The sequence below is a fragment of the Rhizophagus irregularis genome, chromosome 25 (assembly GCF_026210795.1).
Source record: "Rhizophagus irregularis chromosome 25, complete sequence".
NCBI classification, from domain to species: domain Eukaryota; kingdom Fungi; phylum Glomeromycota; class Glomeromycetes; order Glomerales; family Glomeraceae; genus Rhizophagus; species Rhizophagus irregularis.
The window spans coordinates 858,026-882,343 of NC_089453.1; the positions used below are offsets into that span (position 1 = coordinate 858,026).

The 24,318-nt window shown below is 27.3% G+C and overlaps 3 protein-coding genes across 3 annotated transcripts; 1 reads left to right on the forward strand and 2 right to left on the reverse strand.

Annotated features, from left to right (window-relative positions):
• Positions 1–4,275: 4,275 nt before the first annotated feature.
• On the forward strand, positions 4,276–5,514 carry OCT59_016655 (uncharacterized protein; the record flags this gene model as incomplete). Its single annotated transcript, XM_066145836.1, has 9 exons — positions 4,276–4,279; positions 4,487–4,518; positions 4,597–4,657; positions 4,735–4,752; positions 4,820–4,829; positions 5,072–5,108; positions 5,183–5,221; positions 5,338–5,372; positions 5,466–5,514. The coding sequence occupies 9 exons, from the start codon at positions 4,276–4,278 to the stop codon at positions 5,512–5,514; spliced, it is 285 nt and encodes a 94-aa protein (XP_066003575.1).
• A 2,959-nt stretch (positions 5,515–8,473) lies between these two features.
• On the reverse strand, positions 8,474–8,914 carry OCT59_016656 (uncharacterized protein; the record flags this gene model as incomplete). Its single annotated transcript, XM_025324961.1, has 2 exons — positions 8,474–8,766; positions 8,839–8,914. 2 exons carry the CDS (start codon positions 8,912–8,914, stop codon positions 8,474–8,476), a joined length of 369 nt encoding a protein of 122 aa, XP_025183474.1.
• A 3,290-nt stretch (positions 8,915–12,204) lies between these two features.
• Positions 12,205–12,588, reverse strand: OCT59_016657 (uncharacterized protein; the record flags this gene model as incomplete). Its single annotated transcript, XM_025331730.2, has 2 exons — positions 12,205–12,491; positions 12,564–12,588. 2 exons carry the CDS (start codon positions 12,586–12,588, stop codon positions 12,205–12,207), a joined length of 312 nt encoding a protein of 103 aa, XP_025183475.2.
• Between the last annotated feature and the right edge of the window lie 11,730 nt (positions 12,589–24,318).

Sequence of the window (24,318 nt, forward strand, 5' to 3'; positions counted from 1 at the left end):
TTCAGCTACCAAAGCCGAAGAAAGAAAGGTTGCTCAAGTAACCGCTAAGATCAAACCTTCACAGGATAATAAACCCTTGAACCATGACATAATGCGAAAAAAACAGAAGTCACTTTCGGACCATCTACTTCAAAAACAAGCTTGCTGACAGCGATATGGTTGACGCACCTATTATAGACAGGTACCCGATCTGATCAGGTCAGATTTGATTATTTATAGGAAATATAAAAATAACAATAGTAACTAAGAAATTTGTATCATTTAGAGTAGATTTCTATTGTAATCAAAATAAATATTTTGAAATTTTAATATTATGTTTATTATATATATTAGTTGGTATACTGATATATCAAATAGTAAATGACCTGATTGTACTTTATTTGAATAACCTGATTAGAAATTATTTGAATGTCCTGAATGAATATTCTGATCGGAACACAAGTGTCGCAACAATCGGGTTCCCCAATTGATGAAAATAAGGACCAATCAGGGTCAGATTTCAAACTGCTGATACGATATCTAATATATGATGTAGCATAATACGCCTGATTTGGTTTTATGTTTTAACTTTAATATAGGATCTTATATGTAGTAATATAGAAATTTATATAATATTTAATAATCATCATGTAACATTATTTATTTTGTAACAATGTAGCATTAATAATTTTAACTTAAATTTGTCGTTGAATCAACATAAATTGGTGCTTCTAAAGACTCATCAAATAAAATCTCTGCTGGATGAATATCATGTTCACCACTTCAATATATATATGGGTTTACCACAAATTCCCGACAACCATAATATCGACAGTCTACAATTCCGACACCAAAAATCCCGATAAACCCAAATCCCGGTTGAAGCAAAATACAGTTAAAATTCTTGACGGTCAAAATCCAAGTTTTTTTTTTTAAAAAAAAAAATATATAAATTTTATAAATTTTTAATTATAAATTATAGTACTTGTAGCGATTAATATTACAATTATTAACCAATGCTAGCAGATGATTGGTAAGGATTTGGCCACGTAGTGGCCAAATCTGTCCAATCAGAATGCAGCATTGGTTAATAATTGTATATTTATCAACGCAAGCACAATAATGATATTATCGTGTAACATTATGATGTTTTATTTAAACTTTTATTAAACTCGAATTAAACTCATAAATTAAGCTTTTATCATTTTTTTCTTTATCCAATTTCATTTCTCTCCATTTCTGACTCTCTTTTTTACACAAAACCTTTCTATTAATATTTTAAAGATGCAAGATAACAAAGATAAATGACCTTGTAAGAAATTAAAGGTGAACTTTACTTATAAAAAGCCTACTGATGATGAGCTTCGCAATCTTATTGATAGTAGCCGATGTAAAAATACTGATTATTCAACTTCAAATTGGATACGAGCTTTGGAAAAATTTAGAACAGATGTTAATTATCAAGGATTGATTGAGGAAGTTGATACAAAAGAAGAATTAGAGGATCAGCTTTGTAGATTTGTTCATGCAATGAGAAAAAAAGATGGTTCTGAATATCATGTTTCTTCAGTTAATAGTTGCATGTTTGCAATAAATAGACATTTGAATAATAAGTCTGTCCTTTCAAAACCTATCAACATTATGGATAAAGATCAATATTACAAATTATGGCAGATTTTGAATGGTAAAGTTAAGAGTCTTGTGAGTCAAGGTCGTGGGGAGCGTAACGGTGCTGATGGATTTACTGAAGATGATCTTCTTCAGATTCTTGATCATCCAGCAATGTTTGGCAATGATCCTGCCAGTTTATTATATAGGATCTTTTTTTTTAATGCTATTTTTTTAGGATTAAGGGGAGGAGAACATTTCAATTTGCAGCTTCAAAATTTTATACGAAGAAAAGACAAATATGGTGGATTTGATGTTATCATTTACAAATCAAAAACTAATCAACACGGTGCCAATAATATTGAATCTCAAGGTGATAAGTTATACATTCCCGAAATACCTAGTATCATTGAAATGTATGAAAATTATTTTACCAAACGTCCAACCCAAGCTGATCCACATTTTTATTTAAAGCCATGCAATATTAGTGAAGGTAAATATTAAAATTTTTTTTTTTTTTGACAAATCTAATGTCAAAATTTTTATTATTTTTTATTTCATATTATACAGTTGAATTTAATGGACAATGGTATCATAAGCAACATGTGTCTGAAAAAGAAATTAAATCCTTTATGAAAAAAATTGTTACCTTAACCGGAATTAACGTGGATGATTGCAAAATTAGTAACCATTCAGGTCGGAAAACGCTAGTACAAATATTAAAGCGACGAGGATTTTCAAATTCTGAATGTATGGCAAGTACACGACATAAGTCTGAGCAAGGGCTTGCTAGATATGAGCGTCCAGAAACTGAAATTCAACGAAATAATGCTTTTAACCTTGTTGAAGCATTTGGTTTTAATAAAAATAATATTCGATCAGGTAAAAATTTGAAATTTTTAATCATTAATAAATGACCTGCATTCTAATTTTCTTCTATAGAAGAATCAATGGAACAATCAACTTTATCAACAGACAATTTCGTTGTTGCAAAATCATTACTTAATGGTAATATTCTAAAATTTTATTCTATTTTTTGATAATCAATTTAACAAAATTGAACTTTTTCTAGATAATCGTGAAGTTATTAATTCGGCAAACAGTAATATTAAAGTTACAAGAAGGCCATTAAAAGATTTAAATGAAATTCAAGAAAATAAAAGTCAAAATTTGGAAGAATTAGTTTCGAAATTAACAGCTGATAAAGTTTTTATCAATTCTGTTATTATTTTCAATAATAATCCTAATAGCCATAATTAATAATTATAACACATGTATTGTTTATAGCTTAAATATAGTTTATTGTAATTATTAAACTTACGCATAAAAAATAATTAAATTACAAATCATCAACATCATACAGCGGAGCACGATAATTAAACAAATAATTTTAAAAATACAGCGGCGCAGTATTGGGTCTTAATTTATCCAATATAATTAAAAATATATTTTGAATTATTTGATTAGTATTAACGAAAATATTTGTAAATTTTATCAATACCAATGCAAATCGTTTGCATATTAATGCAAATTAACTAACGTTACTATATTATTAATGAAATTAAAAGGAAAATTTTTTATTTTAACTAAAAAAACTATGTACAGTATATTACTAAATTACTAATCTTTCGAAATTAGAAACAATTGCATTAAAAATTAACTAATCTCAAGCTCATTCCAGTCAGGATTTTGGCTCATCAGGAAATTTTTAAAGGATATTCATCGATAATTATCACTTTATCGATAATTATCCCATTTTATCATACCAAATAAATTAATAACTAACGTATTATGATGATTATCGATAAATAACTGGAAAAATATAATGATATTTAACATTAATAATATTTATTGATAATATATTTAATGGTATTAAGTGTTAAAAATTTTATCGATGAATTTTTATAAGATATTTAACATTAATGATATTTATTGATAATAATCTGAAAAACAAATAATGATATTAAGTGTTAAAAGATTTTATCAATAAATTTCTGTAAGTTTTTTAACATTATTGATATTTATTAATAATTATCTGAAAGATAAATAATGATATTAAATGCATGTTAATTTTATTGATAAATTTCTGTAGTGATAATTTTCGTTTATGTTACTTATTACCATAAGGAAATATTAAAAATAAGTTACGAGAATTCTTTATTTCACAATCACGTGTATCATATCATGTGACACGTCTTTGATTATACTAAGACGCGACGCGATAAGATTTTTTTAAACTTTTTTTTTTTAAAGTTTAATTAAACACTTCTTTTGCCTTTCCCATTTCTCTCACCTGTTTCTCTTTCGCACTTTCCCTTGCACCCACTTTATCCTTTTCTTTTTTTTTGTTTTCCTTTGTTTCATTCCATTTTTTTCATTTTTGGCTCTCTTCTGTTTTTCCCTTTCCCTTTTTTCGTTCCGTTTAGTTCCCTCTCCCTCTTCCTCTCTTTCATTCCTTTCTTTTAACCTTCCCTTTAATTTAAACACTTTTCTTAAAAAATTATAAAATTTTTTTGAAGTTACATTTTCGTTTCAGCGGTTCCCTTGTAGGAATGTAAGTAAAATTTTATTTTAAACTTATTTTTTTTCGCATTTAGTACTTAATCTTCCTTTTTTTTTTATAGATTTTGTCTTCATTTCGGCCTTCAGACATTTGGGAATTCGCGTTTCTGTTTAGAAGGCCAAAAAATGTGTTGAAATTCGGCATTTTTTTCATTGACGAAACATTTATTAATGTTTGGAGTTTTTCTTTTTTTTTAAAAACGATTTTCTGGATTTATTTGGACGCGTGAGTCTCTTTGGCTTTTTGACTCAGGATTTTGGTAAAACACTAATTTTTTATTAATTTTTTTTATTTTTAACGAACTTTACTAAAAGTTCATTTCTTTTTCTTTTTTAGGCGGTTCTTCGGCTCTTCAACAAGGGATTTTGGTAAGACAATAAGATGATATTTTTTCTTTCTTTATTTCTTTAACGAAAGTTAACATTCATTTTTTCTTCTTTTTTTAGGCGTTTCTTTCGGTCTTGAAAGGGAGATTAGTGTGTAATTTTCTTTTGACTTGGGATTTTGGTAGGCTAATTATTTTTACTTTAAGTTATTCTTTAACGAAGTTTACTAACTGACCGTTCATTACTTTTATTTTATAGATGGCCGTTCTTTGAAAGGCGAGTATCTTTTTTTATTTATTTTTTTTATAAGAAATGTTATTCATTTCTTTTTTTTTTTTTGTAGGTTCGTTTCAGTTTGAAAACTGAGAAACGGTCCAAATGGTTAGTTTCACAAAGTTTTATTTCATTGTGAAGCTTTAATTTCTTTCTTTGAGAAACGTTATACTAACGTTTCTTCTTTTGTTCTTTGTAGGTATTCTCTGGATTCCTTCTGAACAGTTACGTGATTAGATACTGAAGTTTCATTTCAAACTTCAGTTTGTTTTTTTTTTAATATTTTTAAAGAAACGTTACGTTTCTTTATTTATTTTTGTAGGTTCCCTTCAGCTTTCGATTTTGGGTTGGAATGCCAGGTAAACTTCAAAGAAGCTATCTTTTTAGTTTTTCTGAAAACGTCTTATTAACGTTTCTTTATTCTTTTTTGTAGGTCCCTCCTTCTGGCTTTAATCTCGGATTTCTATTACAGGTAGTTTCAAAATATGGTTGGTGAAGTTTTGTAACAATTTTCGGTATGAAACTTTTAAAATATTTTTTTGCTTTTTAAGAGGAACGTTTCTAACGTTCTTTATTATTTTTTTTTAGGTTCTGTCCAGTGTTGAGCTTTGGATGCAGAAACGGTAAATTTCACAACGTTTTGTTGTGAAACAATTTTTTTTATTTTATTTTATTAATAGAAACGTTTTCTAACGTTTCTTCTTCTTTTCTTGTAGGATTCTTGAGAATTTGCTGGATCGGGTACCAGTAACAGGGAAACTTTGATTTTTTTTAATATTAATATTTTAATAGAAACGTAAACTTCACTTGTAGGTTAGATTTGATTAGATTAGTATATATTTAGTATAGATTTAAAAATGTATCATTTGTTATTGAATAACGCAATAAATAAAATAATCTAATTTAACAATCTAAAATTATTTAATCATGAATAAATACAATGATATTTAACTATAAATAATATAACGCTATTTAGCTGTAGTGATAATTATCGATTTTTAACTGTATTGATGATTATTGTCAATTTAATCTGATTTATCCATATCGATGCTACTCGACGAGTGCGATTATTATCGATATGTGTCACGTGATCTTTTATCGATATATATTCCCCAAAAAAATTTCCTGATGGCTGTCAAATTTTAGATCATCGGGATTCTGTGACTGTCAGGATTTTAATTCAATCGGGATTTGCAGGGTTATAAACTGTCGATATTATGGTTGTCAGGATTTTTGGGAGATCCCATATATATATATGTTGTACGTCAGGTGTCGATTTGCTGACGCGCGTCAGATGCCAATTTTGAATAGTTTCTTATAAGTAAACATTTTTATTTATTAATTAAATTGTCTTTTATTTTATAAGTAAATCTGTGCATCATAATAAATACCATTAATGCTGAATTATATATCACAGATAATGTTACGATATTCAAAATTTTAGTATAATTAAACATAATTTTTCAGTCTTAATGTGCTTTTATTTCCTAAGTAAATTAGTTCATCACATTTTTAAATAGATAATGCTAAAATTTCAACACGTTCGGATTCATATTGGCGGAAATTTCCTTCTTTAAAATATGCAGTTGTAATCTGACGCAAATCGACATCTGACGCACAACCTACTTCAAAATCATATAGTCTTTCGTCAGAATTACCACTGATTTACCTACTATATAATTTTACTATCTATTTTGTATTACCATATCAATCTAATCTTCAATTGTTTTGGTTCATCACTCAGAATTAACATTATTATTAGTAATATTTTCATTATCACTTTTACTACTTTTACTGTACAATTAATTTTCTACATTTTATAACAAAAATAATTCATTTTTTTTTTACAATATAAACGGAATTTATATAAAAACGTATATCAGACGCATAAAAACGTATCAATTCCATATAAAGAATTTAAAAATGATATAGAGTCGGATATGGAAGAATGTGAGACGTAGTGATTTTCAATGCTTTTATGCTGTATTTTAATAATGGGTTATCTGCCCTATAAAAAAAAGTTGTCCAAACACTGTTCGGTTTTTTGTTTGGAAAATTGACCCCGTTCCGAAATTTACTTGACATTTATTGGACATTTATCATGATATTGTACGTTTTTTATGTGGTTGAAAATTCTCGATCTCTGCATCTTGTATTAAAGTGTGACAAATATTATATAATAACGTGCTAGTGTTCGGAAATTGACCCCATTCCGAATATTTATCAGACAAACATTTTTTATAGGGCTATTATACCATTTTAAATATATTTGCGTTCTTTTTCATTTATTGAATTTGGATAAATTGATATTAAAACAAGTAAATGTAATACGATCACGGACTGTGAGTTACTCCATAATAAAAAATTACCGTAAACGGTTGACTAAGATATCCGAGTATAATACATACAAATTCCAGGGGGTTAACCTTGTATTACCATGTATATTACTCGATTTTTTTTATAAATAAAATACATTTAAAACTTGTATAATAATCAGAAAAATATTTACGTGTAATACCTAGGCAAAATTATAATATTTAAATAAGGAGAAATGAGCCTTTTTTTTTTTGTTAAAAAGGAGGATACGATATATAATAATAATAAGACTTTGGGACTTTGGGAGAATAACAAAAGAAGAAAGGGCTTCCGTCTTTTCTTGACAATCATGCGAAATACTATAAGTAATATAATTACATCATGATTGCAAATCTGAGTATGAAAAATATTATTTCATGCGAAATAATTGATATAATTACATCATCATTTGCATGACTTTCTATTTATGCAAATCAGATCGGAGTATGAAAATATTATTTTAGAGATCTTTTTTTTTTTCAGGATATTATCATTTTAACGTTCAAGATCGATAAGCAATAAATAATAACTTTATAATCCTGAAAACATTTATTCACGAAAATGTAAGTAAAAAAAAAAGATTAATGTATTATAAACAACGAGATAAATTTAATAAAAATCATCTAGATAATTCAAAAGGAATAAAATTATTTACTTTTAGTAGTATTACTTTGTTTTTTATAACTTTAACTTTGAAATGCTAAATAAATTAAATAAACTTTTCTAAAAATTTTTGAATAAATTCATTTAATGCACTCCTTTCTAAATCAAATTGTTCAATAATTTCGTTTTTGAATGATATTTTTTGAATCAAAATTATTATATTTTATTATCAATGAAACTAATTAAAATTTAAAATTTGTGATTTATAATGTATTAGAGTCAATACTATATACCCAACCCAAAGTTACATTTTTCACAATTTGATTTGGGAAAAATGTGGGATACATTTCGCAAAAATTAATATTTATCATAATAAAAAATTGCGGTGTAAAAAATATTCATGAATTCTTTTTTGAATTCTTTTAATTCTTTCAAGTAATATAATCTTTTATTTACATATTGATTATAAAGAAGAATAATTTTATTGGCGGTCGCTTTATCATTAATTATTGAATTTTAATAAAGTTATCTTTTGATTTTTACTATGAACTGAACATTTAATAATAACAATTCTATGAAATAGCAACATTTTGGGACTTACAAAGATACTTATAAAAATAATTTAACTAATAGAGATAATATAAAGTAAGTATAATGAATAAGAATATATAGAAATAATAGAAACTAGAGAAATAATTTGATTTACGTCTTCAATATACTGTAATACCGATGAGATAATAGCTTAATAACATAATAACAATTAAGATCATGTACAGTTATATTGATCAAAATAAAACTTTCCAGAATTTCCATGTATACGAAAACAGGTATTGCCATTGAAAGAACCTCGGACTTTCTGTTTCCTAAGAGTAAAATGAACTTTCGCAACTACATAGTACTCTTGATCTGGAAAATCAATTTCTTTATAGTCACCACTAGTTCCATCACAAGCATGGTAATCTCCTTTTCCGTCACCAGCTATGCGTTTATGATTTGAATCTTCAATCCAAATTCTACAAGCACCAGCATTCATATCTAAGTATACGCCGACACTATATGCTATATATCAAACCAAAATGTCGAATTATTAGAAAAAGAAAATGGAGAAAATACCGATTGTAAGAACTTTACCTTCAATGACCGGAGCAAATGTCATGTAGAAAAACATGAAAATAGCGGTAAGAAGGTAAAAACTTCGAGGTCTCATATTGGTGTTAGATTTATAATATTACGTTTTGTTATTTTATTACGACAATTCCGTAAAAAACAAAATTTTTGGTGGGCATAGTAAGGCTATATATCTATATTTTTTTATTTGTTATCAACCACGCATAACCGTAAAGGGAAGTTAATCAGAAGCATTTGTTAAATGCCAAGCTTTTTTCCCATAATTTGTTTGGTTCTAAACCTTCTCTTAGTAGATTTTCAAATAATAACTTTTCATTCATTCAAAAAACCTATAATTGACAAAAAATTTCGCACATCTCGGGATTTTTTTTTGTGACATTGTAAATCAAAACCTCACAGCAAAATTCGAAATATAGTGGACACTTGAAAATTTTTATTGTTAGGATTGTCGGGTACTCGGGTTACTCCTAGTCGGGTTATTAAAAAAGATATATAACACATATATATGATGGCGTAGTATAAAGAATAATAAAGTAATTGTATATACTATATAATGTAATTATGTTAATTAAAATTTTCTAATAACCCGACTAGCGATGAATCACGTTGCCACCGCAGTCTTAACAAAAGATACTTTATTAATAATGAACTAAATATAGTAATGAATATAACCTTTTATAATAAACGATTTTCATCACAATAAAATCTGTCCATAAAAATATTTCAGTTCTCCCTTTTTGAGTTCCGATTTCTGACATAGTCAACCTTCATGTTTTCCGTCAAGAATAATATTTCCAACTTTGCAAAAAATATAAACTTTACAAAATTCCCAAAAATTGATCTTCAAAATCCTTTCCTAATATATTTTAAAAGTTCTCGATCCTAAAATCTAAATATAGATCCTTAACCTTCATAGTTCATAGTTTTACATCATCGCGGATGCAACATTTGTAACACAATTTTAATTATTTAAATATAATGCTGCGCCTAATAATTATTAAATTTACTAGTTAAGTCACGGCATTAGTCATCGGTTTCCCGACATCCATTTTCCCGACGTAACCTTTTCCTGATAACGATTTCCCAAAATCCCGAATGGACATTTTCCCGAATAGTATATTTTCCCGACATGACATTATTCCGACATGACATTATTCCGACATGACATTTTCCCGAAATCAAATTGCGAAAAATGATTCAACTGCAAAAAAAATAAAATAAAAATGAATTTTTTGATATACTAATAAATAGAAAAATTAAATTTTATGTTTATTATATTTATTTAATTTACTTTTTGCATAATATTTTCAATGAATTTATTATTTTACAAATGGATTTTATAAAAAATCGCCATAGCAAGTGTCACGTGACTTTACATATGTGAATAATTTGTCACCCCGCGTCACATCCTCTAGTTTTCCATTTTTATTATTTATTCTGGGGACTTAGAATTTTTTCAGTGCAAAAAATACTCCCTATACATCACGTGCTTAATTTCGGCCAAATTTTATAACGCTGGCCAAAATATCCTTTTTTGAAGCTTTAGGTAACGTTACACAATCCAAAAAAGGCCATTTTATTTTTCAGCAAAATTCAAGTTTTGTTACACAAAACTTCCAAAATAGGAAATTTCTTTGACGATCTTTTAATTCCGGCCGGAATTATAAAATCACGTGACACTGGCGATGCATCGCCATGGCGATAAAAAACAAAACCCTTTACAAATTATTACATTTATCACGTAATTTATCTTAATTGAGACAATTGTTTTTTAAAAAACACAATTACGATTTCACATATTAAACATATTATACTAAAATTACGTAATTTATTTTTATTTTTATTAATTTATACCTTTAATAAAATTAAATTTATTATTCTTTGTTTGTTGTAAATAACATTAAAATACCTCAATGCTTTCTTACCCAAATTAAACAAATTAAACAGGCGAAAGGAACCATATTTACTATATTTAATAAAGTATTATAAGTAAAAACTTACAAATTGAAAAAAATTAAAGAGAAATAGTATGCGCAATCCCTCTTAAATAATCTAGAAAGGAATAATCTAATCATCACAACTATTGAAAATGGTTAAAAGACGATTTTCACGGTCAACAATGTAAATAAATTATTGTTAAATACTATATACCAAACCAAAGTTATTACATTTTCATAAATTGAATTCGGGAAAATGTCATGTCGGGATTTTGTCTTGCAGGATATTTATCGTCGGGATGATGTCATGTCGGGAAAATATGCTATTCGGAAAAATGTCCATTCGGGATTTTGTCCTGTCGGGAAATCGTTGTCGGGAAAAGGTTACGTCGGGAAAATGGATGTCGGGAATCGGTCCGACAACTTACCGGCCGAGTCTGACGATAAAAATTTTCAAGTGTCCACTATATTTCGAATTTTGCTGTAACATTTTATCATCGCGCAATGAAAATAAAGAAATAAATTATTTTAGATAACTTTTTTTTTCCAGGATATTATCACTTTAACATTCAGGTAACTGATATTAATTGCTAAGCAATAAATAAATAATTTTATAATCCTGAAAACATTTATTCACGAAAAAGTAAGTAAAAAAAAAAAGATTAATGTAACAACAAGATAAATTTAATAAAAATCATCTAGATAATTCAAATAAGGAATAAAATTATTTACTTTTAGTAGTATTACTTTGTTTTTTATAACTTTATACTTTGGAATGCTAAATAAATTTAAATGAACTTTTTTCTAAAAAATTTTGAATAAATTCATTTAATGCACTCCTTTCTAATTCAAATTGTTCAATAATTTCGTTTGAATGATATTTTTTGATCAAAATTATTATATTTTATTATCAATAAAACTAATTAAAATTTAAAAATTTGCGATTTACAGTATATACCCAACCCAAAGTTATATTTTTCATAATTTGATTTGTGAAAATATGGGATACATTTCGCTAAAATTAATATTATCATAATAAAAAAATTGCGGTGTAAAAAATATTCATGAATTCTTTTTTGAATTCTTTTAATTCTTCCAAGTACTAATATAATCTTTTATTTACATATTGATTATAAAGAAAGAATAATTTTATTGGCGGTCGCTTTATCATTAATTAATAAGCATGCTTTTGAATTTTAATAAAGTTATCTTTTGATTTCTATTATGAACAATAATAACAATTCTATGAAATATCAATATTTTGGGACTTACAAAGATACTTATAAAAATAATTTAACTAATAGAGATAATATAAAGAAAGTATTAATAAATAAGAATATATAGAAATAATAGAAACAGAGAAATAATTTAATTGATTTACGTCTTCAATATACTGTAATACCGATGGGATAATAACATAATAACAATTAAGTCATGTACAGTTATATTGATCAAAATAAAACTTTGCAGAATTTCCATGTATACGAAAACAGGTATTGCCATTGAAAGAACCTCGGGCTTTCTGTTTCCTAGCAGTAAAATCAACTTTCGCAACTACATAGTACTCTTGATCTGGAAAATCAATGTCTTTAGAGTCACCACTAGTTCCATCACAAGCATGGTAATCTCCTTCTCCGTCACCAGCTATGCGGTAATGATCTTCTATCCAAATTCTACAAGAACCAGCATTCATATCTAAATCTACACTGGCACTATATGCTATATATCAAACCAAAATGTCGAATTATTAGAAAAAGAAAATGGAGAAAATACCGAATGTAAGAACTTTACCTTCAATGGCCGGAACAAATGTCATGTAGAAAAACATGAAAATAGCGGTAATAAGGTAAAAGCTTTGGGTCTCATATTGGTATTATATTACGTTTTGTTATTTTATTACGACTATTCTGTAAAAACAAAATTTTTGGTGGGCATAGTAAGGTTATATATCTATATTTATGACCAACCATAACCGTAAAGAGAAGTTAATCAGAAGCATTTGCCGAATTGCCAAGCTTTTTGGTTCTAAACTTCCTCTTAGTAGATTTTCAAATAATTTTTCATTCATTCAAAAAACTATAATTGGCAAAAAATTTCGCACATCTTGGTGTGACATTGTAAATCAAAACGAACCGGGTCCTGTTATTGTTTACGGTTACTATAAAACTAAAGAAAACGAAAACCCTATAAAAACGGAATGTGTTAAATTTGTTGTTCATGTGTAATAAGTGTCTAAAAAAGCACCATTTTGTTTAATTTTCGTTTTTTTGTAATAAGACATAAATCGGACAAAATGGTGCTTTTTTAGACATTTATACACATAAACAACAAATTTAACACATTTCGTTTTTATAGGGAAAGTATATAACAAAAAAGTACTACAGTCTGCAACATTTTTTGCCAACTTTTTCGATGACTCACATTCTTAATATAGAGTGTATCGGATGAGAATAAAATTTTTAACGATTAAACTTCCGGTCACTGGATTAACAGTCGGCATGATTTATTTTGTTGCATTTTTTGTTATAACAAATTAACCATAAACAATAAATTAGGACCCGAACAATACCAGATCCTGTGTAATGAAAATTTCAAAACAAAATTAATTATGATTGTCGGAGAACGTTATACTTTTACGAATAATTGACTGTCGATCATCGTCACGTGGAGTTATACAAATCTCAATTTTTTTTAAAGTATTCCTCCAGGCTTTATAAAGGGAACAACATTACTGTTTGATTGTATTACATTTCATCACATATTTTTCCTATTTTGCAGAAAGCAAAATTCGGGGCACAATCATTTTGGGCATCTTTCTAATTAATTGGTGCCGCTCAAATTCGAAAAAAAAAGGAAATTGGAGAATGCATCTGTTTATTAATTATTTCGTTGTTCGAATTTGTGTGTGAAAGAACACGCGACAAAGATTGCCAAAGAACTATTTGAATAAGTTCATCTAATACACTCCTTCCTAAATTCAAATTGTTCAATAATTTCGTTTTGAATGATTATTAAATCAAAATTATTAAAAAATCTGCTATTTGTTTAAACTATTTAAATAGTCTTTTTCTGAATACCATTTTCCTGAATATCCAATTTTCTGAATGCCTATTTCCAGAAATTGATCATTTCCTGAAACTCCATTTTACCGAATGCCAATTTCCTGAATCTCAATTTCTGGAATTATATGAAACATCCAATTTCCAGAATTCTTTTCTCCTGAATTATTTTATCCCAAATTCCAATATCATGAACCCTGATATTCTGAATGGACATTTCACTGAATTTAATATTATTTTGTATAATTTTACATCATAAATTAGAATTATTGATTTCATAAACTCAACCTTTATTTTATTTAGTATACTAATCAATAAATTATATATAATGTATAGTATATTATAATATGTAATAAACTAACTTGTATTAAAACAAATAAAATAAATAATGCAAAAGTGAGCAGATTTTATTATTCAATCAAAGTATCTGTTTGAAATTTGTACCTATACCAAATCTTTTTCTCCTAAAATGTAAATTAATTATATTTACTTGATGTAGTATGTTTAGGAAAATATTATTAAGCACTTAAACTCAGCAGTGGGGCAGAGAAAAATTTTATTAGCTAAAAATGCAATATTTCCTAATTGATTGTATATTGCCTTATGTTTACTTCACTCCCCAAATTACATATAACATGTTGGCGTTTGTACAATTATAGCAGAGATGCGCAAAGAGCAACATCAAACTCATTTGCCAGCAGAAAGTATTCTTCATGGTGAACCTTTACCATACAAACGCAAGCATCTAATAGATCGTGAAAATCGAATTTTAACAGTTTTTAATAATCGGAAATTCGGAATGATTACATAGTACTTATTGATTATTTGAGAGGAATTTCACATAATATTTCTCTCTAATTGCTCACTGATTTTTAAAACCATATTTTAGTAACCATGATATTTTTAATGCTTTCTATTGTAACAAATTGATGTGTGGAAATTTTAACTATACTCATAGTATGTAAAAGAAATAAATTAGTGTAAAATTTGGTGTTATTATATAGATAAAGTGTTCATTTAGTAATTTTTCTATGCATAATGCGAAATTAATAAATGTTTAGTAACACAGTTAGTTTAATATTACAAAAAGTTGAATTATATTAATAAATCTCTAATAAATTTCATTTATAACCAGTACTTTAAAAAATTTTTACAATTGTTAACATTATATCTGCTTATAAATACTGTATATTTGAATAATAAACTTATAGTTATCTATTTTTTAAATTTATTATAGTTTATTTATAAATCATACGAAAATATACAGTTTATTATATAATTCAAGAAATTGTCCATTCGGAATATTAGAATTAAGGATATTTGAATTCGGGATATTGGGATTCAGGATATTGGGATTTAGGATTCGGGAAATTAGACTTCAGGAAATGGGATTCGGGAAATAAGGATTCGGGAAATTGTATATTTCAGGAAAATGTTCAGTTCGGAAAATTGGCATTCAGGCAAATGACTTCGGGAAAAGATATATTCAGGAAAAAGTGGGCATTCAGGAAATCGTACTGTAACCTTTAAATACTAGTATAAAACTGTATGACAGTTATTGTGAAATTCCTGTTCCTGAAGAGTCAAAGAATTTGTATTATTTTGAAAATCAAGAAACCAAGTTGATGCAAAATCTTTATCATTTGACCGAAAACTTTAAAATTTTTGTATTCTTTATTTTCATCACTTTTATCATAGAAGAATCAATTAATATGCATAATATAGCTGCACGCATATGCTTACATGTACCACCACGAAATGTCTTGTTTCTGATTTAATCCAAAAAAGTTCATCCGAATTTCTCCAAAAGAATATGTTCTTTTTGCAGCATTATCTTTAGTTTCATTTTCTTCAAAAAAAAAGTATATTAATTTGTTTATAATTAATCTGTACTGCAGAGTTATAATTTTCTTGATACCAAAATGAAATTTTGAAGTTTTTCATAAAATTTTTAATTAGGTGTAATAAAAAATAAGAAAAATATATAAAGTATCTACGGCTCTAATTTGTGATGTTTAATGTACAGTATGTATCTTTAAAATGGTTATTGAAACTTTTCGACATATATAATTCATATAAAGATTGTGGTGATTCTGCAGTATTCAAATAACAAAGAGAAGAAAAATATCAAACAACATTGAAGATAAATGTTCTCAAAACTTATGTGAATATTTAAGAATTAATCAAATCTTAAAAAAATTTAAAGACATTTATATTTATTAAGCTGTTCTTTAATGGAATTTCCTGAAATAACAAAAGGTTTTTCCGTTCACGTTGAAACCTTTAACTCATATTACCGTTCAAAATATCAAATTCGATTATGAATTATCACTAATCATAAGAGCTCAACCCAAATCTATAAAAGCAGGACGAATTTATTTATTAGGATTTTTTCTGTTTTGCACAAGAAAAAAAAATCAACAAAACCTACTACTTACCATCGCGATTAATGCTAAATTATTTAAGAAATATGGTAGTGTATCATAATTCAAAAGACTTAACTATGTATAATCCTGTCGGGATCTCCCAAAAATCCTGACAACCATAATATCGACAGTCTATAACCCCGACACCAAAATCCCGATAAATGCAAATCCCGATTGAATTAAAATCCTGACAGTCACAGAATCCTGATGATCTAAAATCTTGACAGCCAAAATCCTGACTGGAATGAGTTTGAGATTAGTTAATTTTTAATGCAATTGTTTCTAGTAATTTCAAAAGAATTAGTAATTTAGTAATATACTGTACATAGTCCTTTTAGTTAAAATAAAAAATTTTCCTTTTAATTTCATTAATAATATAGTAACGTTAGTTAATTTGCATTAATATTAATAAAATTTGCAAACAACTTGCATTGGTATTGATAAAATTTACAAATATTTTCGTTAATACTAATCAAATAATTCAAAATATATTTTTAATTATATTGGATAAATTAAGACCCGATACTGCGCCGCTGTATTTTTAAAATTATTTGTTTAATTAAAAATTTATAAAATTTATATAATTTTTTCCCTATAAAAACGAAATGTGTTAAATTTGTTGTTCATGTGTAATAAATGACTAAAAAAGCACCATTTTGTCCGATTTATGTCTTATTACAAAAAAACGAAAATTAAACAAAATGGTGCTTTTTTAGACACTTATTACACATGAACAACAAATTTAACACATTTCGTTTTTATAGGGTTTTTTTTTTAAAAAAAAAAAACTTTGGGATTTTGACCGTCAAGAATTTTAACTGTCAGGATTTGTGACTATCGGGATTTTGTTTCAACCGGGATTTGGGTTTATCGGGATTTTTGATGTCGGAATTGTAGACTGTCGATATTATGGTTGTCGGGAATTTGTGGTAAACCCGTCCTGTCACTTAGAATGTAATACTGTAATGATTACATCCCCTGAGGAATAATTGAACAAATAAATATAGATGAAAGTAATGGTGGTCAGTATATATCTTTGATATTGATTATTTAGCATTAATTATAGTTTTATACAAACGGAAATAGTACTTTCCTTTATTATCTTTATTAACTTTATTGTCTAAAGCGGAATCAAATATCAACTCATCATTAAAGCCAGCCGATTTTGTCAGTTCATTGACAAGTTTATCTATGAACGAGAATGTGAACGTTTTTTCAATCTTTCATTGATAAAATGATAAATATGAAAGACTGGAATTGCAAAAATGGCTAATAAAAAAAAATGGGTATACAGTCTAACCTCGATATACCGATAGTTTATATACCGATAATTGACATATAACGATAAATCTCCTTTGTCCCGTTTCACAATTAATAAAAAAACCTCACTATACCGATATTACATATTGTTTCACGATGTAACATATACCGATGCAATTTCTTTGTCCCTTAATAAGTGATACATAGTACTATATACCGATATTCCAAGTTACACCAGCATATATACTAGCTTTTTTTGTTTTAACGCGTCGTGTTTTAACTAGTAACGATGTCTCAACAACAAAGAAAAAGGAAGTCTGTTCAAGATACCTTCCAACCAAATAAAAGAGTTGTATTGACACATGCACAAAAGCGTCAACTCTGTTTAGATTCTCAGAAAACGCCACGCCCTACTCAAGAGGAACTTGCTGTTTTATATAAAGTTAAGCAAAATACTGTTTCGGATATTTTAAAAAAAAAGAAAAGTGGTTACTTGTAAACCCAGACTCTGAAGACGCAAATAAACAGAAGGAGAGGCCTGTTTATTTTCCTCAAGTAGAAGAAGCCCTTTCATTATGGGTAACAAATGCACTTGCTGCAGAACTTACCATTAACACTGATATTTTACGTGAAAAGGCTAAATATTTTGCACAGCAATTTGAAATCAATAAATTTTCATTTTCTAATGGTTGGATTGACAAATTCAAAAGACGCCATAATTTAAAAGAATATATTAAGTGGGGTGAAGCCAAAAGTGCGCCATTAGAAACCTTAGATGAAGAAAGAGGTATTTTACGTGAAATTATTAAAGATTATGACTTAAATGATGTTTTTAACTGTGATGAAACAGGTAAGATTTTTTTTCCCAATAAAGCTCCTATTTTTTATATTTTAAGATTTGTTTATTTTAGGATTGTATTGGGATCTTGAACCATCAAAAACATTAGCACAAGGGCCTCTTTCAGGAACAAAGAAATCTAAAAAGCGGGTTACTCTACTTCTTACATGCAATGCTACCGGTACTGAAAAATTAAAACCATTATTTATTCATAAATACCAGAATCCGCGAGCATTAAATGGGAAAAAAAAGAAGAATTACCGGTAAACTATTACTGGAATTCAACTGCATGGATGCAAGTTAGTATTTGGAACGATTATCTTAAAAAATTGGATAGGCAAATTAGATTACAAAATCGCAATATCCTTTTACTTGTTGACAATGCTCCCGTACACATTATAAATGAAGATGTTAATTTAACAAATGTGGTAGTTCATTTTTTGCCACCAAATACTACATCTCATTTACAGCCATGCGATGCAGGGATCATTAATTCCTTTAAAGTTAGTAATTTTTATTATTAATTTGCAATATTAATTTTTTTACGAAGTCTATTTTAATTCATGATAAACTCTCAATAATTTAGGCACAGTACCGGAAATTACTTGTTAGAAATAGAATTGAAGCATATGAAATTTCACAAGAACTTAACAAAGAGCCTACTACCATAAATATTCATGATTCTATTGATTTCAGCGTGAACGCTTGGAATTCTGTAAGTCAACAAACCATTATTAATTGTTGGAAACATACAGGAATTCTACCAATAAATGAAATGGACGAAATTGATGAAATTGAAGATCAAGCATTACATGATGAAATGGAATTACAAGATTTAATTAACGAACTACCATTTGATAATCTTATGGATGCAGATGAATTTCTTCATATTGATGATTGTTTGAAAAGTAATGAAGGGTTAACCGACGATGAAATTGTGTCTATGATAAAGTCAAATAATAATAATGAATCAGAAATGGATCCAGATGAAGAGCCTCCAGTAGTAATTCCCGAAACAAAAGCTTTAGGTTATTTGGATGATCTTGTTTTATTTTTTAAACATTCATCGGATGTTTGTATTAACCCAAATGAATTAAGTGTATTGCAGAAGTTAAGGCATCAAGTATTAAAATTACATGTTAATAACTCAAAGCAAACTACGTTAGATAATTTTGTTCAAATCCTTTAATATAGTTTTTATATTATATACACTAATATGTTAATATAATAAATATAAATAATATATCGATATTTTTCAAAGTATTATTAGAATTTGACTTAAATGAAATTTCTTTATAAAATACACTGTAATTTTATACAAAATTTTATATACCGATATTAATCTACATTTTATTATTAATATCGGTACATAAAATTTTCATAATGTACCGATATTTTGATATACCGATATTTTTTTCCGAAAACATCTATATCGGTATATAGAGGTTTGACTGTAATTATATATAAGTATTTACGTGCCTTAAAGGTTATTTTATATTTATAGTGAAGTCATTAACACCAAAAGGTACAGTATTTACCGTCATCAAGTTTCTTTAAATTAATTTCGCAAATATTTGTATTATTGTATAGGAAAGTAGCCGAAGTAGGTAGCTAAGTAAAGGAACCAAGGTAACGCAAAATAGATCATAATAAAGCGTGTCTTTCTGAAAATTTCAAAGAAATTGTTGTAATATGAATTAAGTACCGTAGGTAGTACTGTATATATATAACAAATTGCAAAGTGGATGACAATTACGGTATTGTGATCGGTTGAGAGACTAGTCTATGAGTGCTTACGTACCGTTTCCCGAGCATTTTTTCCCGAAATTGGTTTACGAAAAATGATTGATTCTGCTGTGAAAAAATAAAATAAAAATAAAATACTTAATTTTTTTTATATAATAATAAATAAATCAATGGAAAATTTAATTTATATTTATATTAAAATTTGCATTGCATTTATTTGTTTAAAACAACACCTAATATTTAAAGAATTTTCTAATGCTTTTCTTTATATATAGCATAATTCAAACACTCAAACTAAACAAGCGAAAGGAAACATATTTACTATAAAAGATTATTTTTCTCAATTTATTTCGTATATCTATTTGTAAAACATTATTTGTATAGTTATGGTAAAACAATACTGATTTTATTATCAATAAACTAATTAAAAAATTTAAAATTTTGCGATATAATGTATTACATATACCCAACTCACATTTTTCATCATTTGATTTGGGAAAAATGTCATGTCGGGATAATGTCTTTCGGGATACGTTTCGTCAGGATATATCATCTTGAAAAAAGTGCTTTCAGGAAAATGTTTATTTGGGAATATGTCCTGTTGGGAAATCATTGTCGGGAAAAGGTACTTTGGGAAAATAGATGTTAAATTATACCGTAACCTAATACATGTAAATTACGTGGTAATTTTTGGGATATGTAACAAAGTTTGAAAATTTATAGCGGTATACAAAATATTCATGAATTCTTTTTTGAATTCTTTTAATCCAAGTAATATAATTTTATTTACATATTGGTCAGAACATTTAATCTAAACGTAGATGAAATTGGGTTCGATGAATAGTACACTGATCAAGAGGACAAACCTGTAAGTATTTTATTTTATCATAATTTCATTAATACAATAGCAATTTTTTATAGTTCATTTTAAAACGATTGCTGTTTAAATCATATCGATCTAAAATGTTGGCTGAGGCGCAAAAATCTGGATTGTCAGTTAGGGAGCTTACAGATATTACGTAATTATTAAAGGGGGTAACCAAAATCTTACGTTAAAATCATATAATTTATAAATAGTAGTATTATAATTTGATAAATCTGACAAGGAGGGAGAGCCGGAGAGGAGTAAGTTTATATTAAATTGAATATTACGTAATATACGTAATTCCCCTTACATAAGATTATCGGTAATCAGATTCTAAACACGCTCTTATTAATATCTTCTTTAAAACTTTTAGGAGTATATCACACATTCTCTTATTGCAAGCTGATGATTATTCCGACATACAAATAAAAAAGTTCTCCGGAGATACACTTGAATCTAGGGAAGGAGGATGATACTAGGAAAAGATTCTAGGAAATAAAAGATTCTTGAGAAAGAAAAAATATCTAAAGAATTTAATTTGACCTTTCAAGTAATTTGACCTTTCAAGAATATGCTGAGGTACAAAAGCTTTTTATATTATTACTTGCAATATTATCTTTGCTAATAATTTCACTTTAGATTGTTCTTGATGAAGAAGATGGCGGCTGGAAGTTATTAATAAAGTCTTATCCCAAAAACTTTTGATAAAACCGAAGAGAATGAACTTTTCGTAAGTAATTATTATTTCAACAATCGTAAATGTGATATCTATTAAACCTGATTTTTCATAGAATAACCCGTGACATTATTATTTTTTTTTAACTATTTTGCAGAGCTAGTAATCTTTCAATGTGTACGTTAAAAGAAAAAGTAAGCGAAGGAACATTAGTAGCCAATTTTATTAGTCTTATATTACGAATCTTTCTACATAACGCTTCTGTTCATCCCGAATACCGCTAGCACCAGTGCAAAGATTCGTAAGCTTGCCAACAATGATCCTTCTTGCGCAAAACAGCCTGACATTATTGGAAAAGTTGTCCATAATGATATTTATAGAAAAATTTCATGAAAACATAAATAAAACCAAAGAGTTTTTTTCTTTTTAACATAAATTATGAGCTTGTGTTCGGAGAAGTGATGGGCGAGGGCAAAAATAACACGAAAAAGAAAAATATCATCGACCTAATTAAATTAGGTATTTTTATGAAAGATTCTATTGACTTGATTCTGCAGAAAACAAATGTCAATAGTGTTTATTCAGATGGCAATGTATTGGTAAGCAAGGAAATTCAAAATTATTTTATTTAATTGTAACAATTTATGTAATTAATAGTATTGAAATGGACTGTATATTTCATGGTTTTAATCGCACCTGGTATTTATGTAATGGTAGAAGCTGGCAATATAAATCTGCCAAAGTCGTTTGAAGCCTGTAGCATGTTTTCAATGGCTTAGATACTTTGAGAACATTTCAGGTATAGCTATTAAAACATGTTTGACACATCTGTTCAATTCTATATACATTGACTAATTAACCGACTCTTTAGGTAGCATATACATGAACGAACAGTAAAAGAAGTTCTTTCGGTAATAATAAGGCCGACGAAGATTCCAAGGATGATAAACTCAAACAATGCTCCAGCGTTTAAAAAATTGTCCGTTTTAAATTTTTCAATGAACATAGATTTTTAAGGTCTATTATTGTTTTTTATTTGCTATATAATTTTACTCTCGCCACAATTATAATGTGTGATTTAAAATGAGCGAACCTGAAATTTGTCACATTTAACATAATATTATAATTTCGTTATGTTTTTTACTATGATATACAATAAATCTGATGAAGGAATAAAAATTTTAAAAATGCATGAATTTTTTTCACGGGGTCACATGATTTTATTTTCATAGAGTTATTACTTAAACATAATACAAATAAAATTTGTCTACATTTCTAAAATAAAATAAAAATAACATAATACAAATAAAATAAATTCATTGCTGGATCTTATTATATGTACTACATTAAATGCTTTTAGAGAATCCTGGCCGGATATAGATACTTCTGTGTAGGATATTTTGGTCGGAAGAATTCGTGAATTGCTTTTATGCAGAAAGAAAGGTTGCTCAAGCAACCGCTAAGATCAAACCTTCACAGGATAATAAACCCTTGAACCATGACATAATGCGAAAAAAACAGAAGTCACTTTCGGACCATCTACTTCAAAAACAAGCTTGCTGACAGCGATATGGTTGACGCACCTATTATAGACAGGTACCCGATCTGATCAGGTCAGATTTGAAGCTTTTTAGCGTTTCTTTTTTATTTATAGGAAATATAAAAATAACAATAGTACTAAGAAATTTGTATCATTTAGAGTAGATTTCTATTGTAATCAAAATAAATATTTTTGAAATTTTAATATTATGTTTATTATATATATTAGTTGGTATACTGATATATCAAATAGTAAATGACCTGATTGTACTTTATTTGAATAACCTGATTAGAAATAATTATTTGAATGCCCTGAATGAATATTCTGATCGGAACACAAGTGTCGCAACAATCGGGTTCCCCAATTGATGAAAATAAGGACCAATCAGGGTCAGATTTCACCTGATTGTTCCCCTATTTGACATCGTTCGAACATTTGTCATGAAGCCAGAATTAATTATACAAACTGCTGATATGATGTCTAATATATGATGTAGCATAATACGCCTGATTTGGTTTCTTTATTTTTTTATGTTTTAACTTTAATATAGGATCTTATATGTAGTAATATAGAAATTTATATAATATTTAAAATATATATATGGGTTTACCACAAATTCCCGTAATATCGACAGTCTACAATTCCGACACCAAAAATCCTGATAAACCCAAATTCCGGTTGAAACAAAATCCCGATGGTCACAAATCCTGACAGTTAAAATTCTTGACGGTCAAAATCCCAAAGTTTTTTTTTTTTAAAAAAAAAATAAATTATATAAATTTTATAAATTTTTAATTAAACAAATAATTTTAAAAATACAGCGGCGCAGTATCGGGTCTTAATTTATCCAATATAATTAAAAATATATTTTGAATTATTTGATTAGTATTAACGAAAATATTTGTAAATTTTATCAATACCAATGCAAATCGTTTGCAAATTTTATTAATATTAATGCAAATTAACTAACGTTACTATATTATTAATGAAATTAAAAGGAAAATTTTTTGTTTTAACTAAAAGGACTATGTACAGTATATTACTAAATTACTAATCTTTCGAAATTAGAAATTCCTATCTATATACTAAAAAAATTGGTGTGTAACCGTTACGTTTAGATTAACCTGTATAAATTA